This window comes from Chrysochloris asiatica, unplaced genomic scaffold (assembly GCF_000296735.1).
Source record: "Chrysochloris asiatica unplaced genomic scaffold, ChrAsi1.0 scaffold00087, whole genome shotgun sequence".
Taxonomy (NCBI): Eukaryota; Metazoa; Chordata; class Mammalia; order Afrosoricida; family Chrysochloridae; genus Chrysochloris; species Chrysochloris asiatica.
Window position 1 is genome coordinate 4,639,084 of NW_006408605.1, and position 8,788 is coordinate 4,647,871.

General features: G+C 39.1%; 1 protein-coding gene across 2 annotated transcripts in view; it reads right to left on the reverse strand.

Annotated features, from left to right (window-relative positions):
- Nucleotides 1-4,901: 4,901 nt before the first annotated feature.
- Nucleotides 4,902-8,788, reverse strand: part of SPOCK1 (sparc/osteonectin, cwcv and kazal-like domains proteoglycan (testican) 1) — a 959,407-nt gene continuing 955,520 nt past the window's right edge. For both annotated transcript variants that reach the window (XM_006866101.1, XM_006866100.1), the window contains exons 10-11: nt 6,078-6,215; nt 4,902-5,540 (exon numbers count right to left, since the gene is read on the reverse strand). In XM_006866101.1, coding sequence (XP_006866163.1) covers nt 5,350-5,540; nt 6,078-6,215 — 329 coding nt within the window. In that variant the 3' untranslated portion in view covers nt 4,902-5,349. The remainder of the gene's footprint in view (nt 5,541-6,077; nt 6,216-8,788) is intronic.

Genomic DNA, 8,788 nt, shown 5'->3' on the forward strand with positions numbered 1-8,788 from the left:
ATTGGTGTTTTTTCTATAAATTTCTTGTTTTTGTCTTTTGCCCATCAGTTTGCTAGGCTGTAACTTGTTACAGACCTGTTGTTGTTGTTGTTAAGTGCCTTCGAGTCGGAGCCGACCCATAGCGACCCTGTAGGAATTTATTATATCTTAATCCTTCATTTGTTTTCTGTTGACAATATCTTCTTGAGTCTCTTATTTATCTTTTAAGTGTGTTTATGATGTGTTATTCATCTTGATGGAGGCAACTTAATCAATGTTTACCTTTATGGCTCATGCTTGTTAGGACTTATTTAATAAGGTATGTTCATGCTATGTTTTAATCTATCATTTTTATCTTTAAAGTTTGAAATTGAGGTGTCAGTGGGAAACACAAAAAATTTATATAAATGGCAGGTGATTGTTTCAGAGTGAGTCAGAGGTCAACACCTACCTTTGAAATATGGATGGGAGAGTTCTCAGAGTGGAGGAGGTGATTTAAAGTACAGGCACAGATACGACTGTCTACAGAAATTATATCAGTTTAGTGAAGTAGCCCTGGGGCACAAATACTTACCAAATTAGTTGAACAAAAGGATATACAGGAAACTTGAAATGAATGGCCATAGAAGTAGGAAGAAAACCAAGGAATTATGTATCAAAGGAACCAAAAAAAGATATGCTTAACAAGAATGTATAACTCACTAGTATCCAATATGGCATACATCAGCCTATATCATAACAGTTCTATACATGTCTGCCTTTTTTCATATCTTCACAGGTAGGCACCAGGACTACTCACCTTTATATTTCTATAACTGAGCATGGTGCCATAAGGCCATTTGTCCATCCAGTATATAGTAATTGAATCTATTAATCCTGGTGTAATATTTAACACTTTAGGATAAATACTGGACTACTTACTGCAAAGTTGGTGGTTCAAACCCACCAGTGGCTCTTCGGAAACTCTATACAGGGTTACTGTAACTCAAAATAAATTTGACAGCACTTAATAATAATCTACCAATATACCTATTAACCTATAAAAACTTATGAAATATTACGTTTCCCTTAAACCAGCTTATTGAAGCAAATCTTCAAACTGGCAAACAATTGTGAGAAAGTACTGTGACTTTTTAACTTAGCTCCATAACAGGAAGCCAGACCTCTTCATAGCCATTTCTTCCATTAGTCAAAGGCTTTACAAGACTAAGGTGTGACGTTAAGAGAGCTGTAAGATATGACTTGTAAAACTGTGATTTGAAAGGTATCTGGAACTTTTTCACAAATGCCAACAACTCTGTAATGTAACTTTTTTCACTATCTTGAAGTCTTCATATTGGTCATTGTTTTCCTGACATTACTTATGTTACAGATTTATGAAGCATCTTTCCTTGAACTGTCAATCTGTAAATTGTCTGTAAAATCTGGTCCATGGGGTAAAGGAATGGAATTATTCAAAAGACAGTTTATATACCTTAGCTCATGGTGAAATTCCTCACTAAGGGTATAATTAAGTCATAGACACAATGGCCCAAATGTGGATAAAGGTGGAAAGGAAATAATTCTTGTTCCAATTTGGGTGCTTTCTGATGTCTGACAAGTATCTGGTGGTTAATTCATGAACTGAGGAGAGCCCAGGGTCCCTGTAAAGCAGAAAAGGATTTTTTATTTTATTTTTTTTTTAAGAAACCTGGAGACTATCTGGCTGGGAAAGAAAGAAAAGTGTAGTTGAAAAAGCTGAGGGTTGTAAATAGGACAACAGTGAAATCTAACAGGTAAGAAACATTACAAAATAGGAGCCTTAAAAGGGAAAAGTAGCCAAAATAGGAGCCAAGTGGAATAGTTGTAGGCTGAGGAGGCAGAAGGCAGATATATATAATATATCTGATCTATGGACCTCTGTTGGCAATACCTTTTATCTGCCCACACTCTTCTCCAGTGATGGTGTGTGGACCAACCTGCTTAGTTCACATGGAAACCAACAAAATACAAACACTGAGATGTTGCAGACAAATTAAAATTTATTGAGACAGACAGAAATGCACCTACTCAAGACTACAGTTAAGCATTTATTATTAACCAAAGAGTCGTGTTCACATTCCAGATAAGTCTACATGGAAAAGCATTCAAAATTTACTAGGTTTTTCTACATCACTACTTCATCTACAATAGGGACAACAAACTGACACTCAGGATTTGGTGGGCTCTTGTTACAATGCTACACATTTGACAGGGACAAACATCAGTGACTTCGAGAAAAAGATATAAAAAGACCAAAACCACCCACTGTAGAAAGGGCTCTTTGATGTTATTATACAGTGTGGTCAAGGTGAAAAACAAATGTGAATGGCATCCTGGGAAGAGCAGAGGAGCAGACCTGGACAGACATGTCATTTGTGCTGGGAGTAGGGAAATGGGCACAAAAGAAGGGGCACTGGTAGAAAAACTCAAATTCAGTATATTAAGGAATTCCCACACCTAGAATATTTGAGGAAACCAAAAGACATTAGTATGCCAGACAGCTAACCATATGGGAGACATTTCTGGGATTTAAGTTGGATGCCAGGAAAACTATATTAAATAAAAGATCAATACATGGAATAAGAATAAAACTATTCACTCAAGAGTTTCCACAAATGAGTTAGTAAGGATTCAACTCAATACCTGTCTCAAACAAGGGATTGGATTATCACTATACCTTTTATTTTATTTATCAAGATTTCATGTGTTTTCCATCATGGTAACTAAAGTATTACTTCTAAAAGAGGGAAACAAAATTTCTACTTTTAAGGATAACTGTAAACCTGGCTTGTGGTAACTTGTGAAAATTACTAGAGACCTTAAAAAAAAACAAATGCTTTCATGCCAAAGTGAAGCATGAAAAGTGGTGTTATGTTGCTCCATTGATTTGGGGTTCCAGTCTCAGGAGGGCTTTTTATTTAATATTTTAATGAATCAAAATATCTTCTTGGAATATCTCCAAAATAGCATCTCATTACCTTATTGGGAATTGTCTACTGAGCACTCTTCTCCATCATTAAGTTAATGCTAAGGATCTTTAAGTGTCATCTTAATTTGATACTTGTCATAAGATAATTAGGCAAATTAAAATCAGTGGTTCACTCTAGTCCTAGAAGTTTCTCTAAGTAAAATCAATTTGTCAATTTTAATTTGTTCTCATGTGAATTTTCCAAGCTTAGAAAAGATAGTAACAATGTTTTTTTTGTGCTTTTTCTTTTGATGGTCTAAACTGAAATTTTTTAATGTCTTGCTTTTTTCACAAACTCTATTGTCATTTAGCTGCAATTAAGCACCTGTTTTCTAAATTATGATTTCAAAGCTTTCTTCAAGTGGGGAAAAAAAAAAAAAAGGAAACAGTTGAGATTCTAATTCAGAGCTTGCCTATGGTCTCTCTACAGGGAAAATACATATACCTAGCATTCTGGTTGTAGTTGTATCTATCAAACCAAAGAGCTAGTTACATCAATGTACTCATTGCGCATTTGACCCCCAACTCTAAGGAAGATTGTATTTTACTTAGCTAAATGCAAGGACTGGACAATGCCAGTTTGAGGCAAATTGGTAAACTACAAACAAATGGTCAATTTGAGAAGGGTGGGGTTGGTCAGTTGTCACTATGATCATGGTTTGGCTGAATATATTTGTTGCCTGAGTTAATGTGGTCTTCTTGTGGACTGTCTGTAACTAATAGGAAAGGCAAGAGAAACAAATGTGCCTTGCTTGGGCTGCTGATTAGAACATATAAGTAGGTGGCAACCAGATGTGGCAAAGGCTTAAGGACAGATACTGAACTGAATGGGGCCACTTTGAAGACTATTCTTTGGTACTTGTACTTGGGCCAGCATAATTGGGAGAACAATCCTAAAGAATGTATAAATGATGACCCTACTGAATTTGGACCTAGACCCCCAACACCCCAATTAGTTTACTTCAGGAAAAGACATGCAATCATGAAGGGTTTTCTTCATTAGTATCATTAGTGTCTACACTTGTGTGTGTGTTGTATGGGGTGGGGAAGAGAGACATGGGGGAAGTTGGAGGAGAACTAGTTCTTAAAAAATCCAACCCATGCTACTATGACATTTTATCTAGGCCTGTCTGTGTTTCTTTGCAAACAATGATGGGTAGTAAAATTCTGTACAGTGTTTGTACCTTCATCATGGTTTGTGGATAGAACATGAGCAAAAGTAACACATTCAATTTTCTTCTCTCAGTGGAACACTGCGGTACTGTCTTCTCAAGAAAAGGGATATGTGTACATGCCTTAGAAAAAGCCCTTGATTCGGCAGGGAAAGGAGGAGCTTGTAGCAGACTGGACTGCAGCAGCCCAAGGAGGGCTCTGAGTGGAAATGAAAGAGATGGCTTGTGAAGCTGCCCATGTGGGAGTTGCATGGCTTCGCAAAAAAAGTGATTTAGGCAGACAAAGGCTTATCCGAATCAAAGAGGCTTCCAGGAACTTTGCTGATGCATAGAGAAGAAACCTCCTCAGCCTGCAGTGTACAAGGGCCAATTGTTAGTGCAAAAGAGGACTTCAACACAAATCTCATTCCAGAAGTTGCAATCCAGGTCTAGACAAACTGACAAATGTATAATTGTTTTTCAAATAAGTTTTTAATGGATACCTCAAGCGCTTGTTCTAAGATATGTGTGTACGGGTGCGTGTGTGCAGAACACACACATAGCCTCTTGCGTGCATACATACGTATTTATACACATACAAAGAGAGGCATCCAGATACCATTTTTTAATAAAGAAAACGCATTCCCCAAAGGGACTCTTGCCTGGATTAAGGTTGTTGTTTGTGGGAAGCCAGATAAAGTGATGTGAAAACCTAATTTTAAATACTAAATACCAGGGGTGGTGGGGGCAGGGAGGGCAAGGAACATCTGTGGTGTGTTTTCCACGACATCTACAGGACACAAGCAAAGCACTTAGACACTGTAAGGCCGGGAACCATGCGGTAATAACCACCAATGTGGGGAATCAAAAAGGGTCTTTGACGTTTAAGAGGGCGGGGGCTCCCTGCACTGTCAGAATTCCACACAAACCACATGCTTGTTGCAAAAATCTCACGGGAGGGAAGGAGACTCTTATTAAAAGCCAGCCATTCCCCTGCCAGAAAACAAACAAACAAACAAAAATAACAAAGCGCAATATCCTTCCTCCCACACAACTGAATTCAAAATCAGAATGCTCTGGGAACAAGGAATTGTCTTCCAAACCTTGGGTCGAGTATAGAGAACAACAGTGGAGAAGAGACCTTGGTGCCTCAGAGTCTTAGACACAAATGCAGAAATAGGAAGTGATTTGCAATGTTGTGCAAAACCTGTGTCCTCTTCCTCATGGGGACTACCATATGTACCCAACCTCATCCTCTTTGTCATCATCCTCGTCCTCATCATCTTCTGTCACTGCCCGGATGTGCACTCTCAGCTTCCCCTCTTTGTCCTTTGGTTCCAGCTCCCGCTCGTCCTCAAGGTCATCCAGCAAGACCACGGAACCCCCACTGCCAAAATCCCCTGATGTCTCCTGTTCCTCTTCTGAAGGCAAGTAAAGAATGGAGAAAATATATGAGGTTAGTTTCTGCTTATACCATATGACACATATCAGGGTTCCCTCCTGGCATTGATCTAACTGTGGGGTAAACCATGCAACAGACCTTCTGAATGTGGGAGCATACCATCTCTGCTGCTTCTAAAATAAACCAAATGAGGTTTGCCCCCATGGCATGGACCACAAGCTTTGTTCTGATATGAACTTTAGAATTCTTGTCATGCTTCTACCTTCAAGGGTTCGTGTTATAATCTGAAGCCAAAAGTGAGGCATTAAAAGTTGCTCTGTGCCTGCAACAGGTCCCTGACTATCACAAGCTGTTGTCCAATCCAAGGTCAGGGTCAGTTCCTGGTATCTGCAAACCTACATACGCATCACTTTACATGGTTTCAGGGTTACTTCATCTCCCTTATATGTTATAGAGCTGAGCTAGCTCTTGAAATTCTTCCGCAGACCTTTCCATGGTAAGGACCTGCAGGTCACTGAGAGTCATTGTAGGGAGGGTGTCAAAAGACCTTACTCACCACAGCTTACAGCACCCTGTTTCCTGGAGCCGGCCAACTCGTTCCCATATTTATCCACACACCAGCACTGCCCTGTGCTGCCGTGGCACTGCGTGGCTTTGTAATAGCCCTCCTCATTACACCGAGGTATAAATGTCCCTGAGAAACAAAAAAGTCAACTTTAATCAAAGAAAGACAGAGATACCTAGGGTAATACCCTTTTATTTATTTTTTTTTGTCTGCTTAAACTCAAGTTTCCACAAGAGATTATCTTATGACTTTGATTATGATTATGGATTGGACAATTCCTCCTTACAAGTCTATTAATTCATTTTAAATTCTGCATGGAGTGATTTCTCCTAGTTTGAATCTAAATTTGAACCGAGGTCCAGCTAACTTAGGATCTGTTCTTAACTACTCTGCTCAGGTTCTCTGAGATCCCATGATATCAAGGAAAGGAAAGTGCCTGTGGAGGCACTATCAAGTCAAAAAGGCTGCTGAAGCGGCCACAGGTGGCACCCACACTCTCACTTAGGGATTCAACCCAGAGCACGTGGCCCTTAGTCTTCAGGAAGCAGTTGGAAGGAAGAAATTAAAAGATGCTCTCAGCCGCCCAGGAGATCAAGAAGTGGAGAGGCTGATGAACAGATCCTCAATCACGGTCTGCAATGGGAGAAAGCACGTAGAGAGCTGGGGAAATGCTGACTCTCCTGCCAGAGTTGCACTTTGGAAAATAACACTTACAAGACTAAAAAATGCATATTGGTCTGGTCCCCCAGGTTGGTAAGAAACAGGTGTGCTCTAAATCTATAATGTAACAGAATTATCACATTTTCTAAGTAGGCAGTAATTATAAGTGGTTATGGAGCTCTGGTAGCGTAGTGATTATGAATCGGGCTGCGAACCTTAAGGTCAGCGGTTCAAAACTACCAGCTGTTCTGTGGGAGAAAGATGAGGCTTTCTACTCCCGTAAAGATTTACACCCTCGGAAACCCTGTACAGGGTCGCTATGGGTCGGAACCGACTCGACGGCACTCAACAACAACAACAACATCATTTGCTGCTGCTTGTTTTATTTTAATCTGAATGTCCCTAAATATACATTTATTATATCAGATTTCTCCAAACCAAACAAAAAATATTTTAAGTAAATAAATGACATTGTTATGAACTAACCAGAAGAGTCCTCATATGCGTATGAGTTGAGGTGATAAAGTGAGCTTTAAAACTAGGTGGGATTCATGGTGGCACACTGATAGGCATTTGATTCCTGTGAGCTTGGAAAAATGGAAAATGAGACATTTCGCTGTTGCTTAATGCGCTGGACTGCAAAATCCGCTTGAACCAGGAGGCCTGCAGTTCAAGTTTATCAGCTGCTCCTTTGAAACCCTACATAAGGTTGCTATGGGTCAGAACCCGACGCAACAACAACAACATACACCTTGTAGGAGCTTGATTAATTGTTAACCAATGAGGCAGAAATAAGATAGCCATATCCATATCTCATCTGTCAGTTTGTCGTATTGTGGTGACTTGTGTGTTCTTGTGATTCTGGAAGCTATGCCACGGGTATTTTTAATACCAGCAGGATCACCCACAGTGGACAGTTTTCAGATGAGCTTCTGGACAAAGACAGACTAGAAAGGAGATATGGACTACTTTTGAATATTTAGTCACTGAAAACCTTATGAATAACAGTGGAGCACTGTCAGCAAAAGATTATTGAATATTGAAACACAATGAAGAAAACCAGAATATTGTCAGATATAGTGCCAGAAGAATATGAGCTCCTTAGGTTGGAAGGAACTCAAATTTGACAGGGGAGGAGCTGCTATCTAAAAGTACAGTTGACCACGATGACACAAATGAAGTAAAGCCCTCAGGATTTGCCGAGGTGGCACAACTCAAAATGAAGAGAAACAGCTGTTAAATTCCATTAATAATTGGAACATGGAATGTACAAAATATTAATCTAGGAAAATTGGAAATTGTAAAAAAGGAAATGGAACACATAAACATTGATATCCTAAGCATTAGTGAGCTGAAATGGACTGGTATTGGTCATTTTGAATCTGACAGTCACATGCTTTACTATGCCAGGAATGACAGATTGAAGAGGAATGGCATTGCATTCATCAAAAAGATGTGTCATGAAGTACAATGTTGTCTGTGATAGAATAATATCCATATGCCTACAAGGAAGGCCAGTTAGTATCACTATTACTCAAATTTAAGCACCAACCACTAAAGCCACTAATGATGAAATTGAAGAATTCTACTAACTTCTATAGTCTGAAAGTGATCAAATGTGCAATCAAGATAATTACTGGTGATTGGAATTCAAAGGTTGAAAACAAAGAGATATCAGTGGTTTGAAAATATGGCCTTTTCAATGCTGTCATTTTTGGTATAGAGGAATCCAACTGATTTTTGTATGTTGATCTTATATCCTGCCACTTTGCTAAATCTTCCAATGAGGTCTAGTAGGTTTATTACTGAGTCTTTGGGGTTTTCTATGTATAGGATCATATCATCTGCAAATAGAGTTTTACTTCCTCTTTGCCAATTTGGGTGTCTTGCCATATAGCTCTTGCTAAGACTTCCAGCACAATATTGAATAGAAGTGGTGACAAAGGGCATCCTTGTCTGGTTCCTGTTCGCAGAGGGAAGACTTTCAGTTTCTCAACATTGAGAGTAATGTAGGCTGTTGGTTTTGTATATATGCTCTTTAT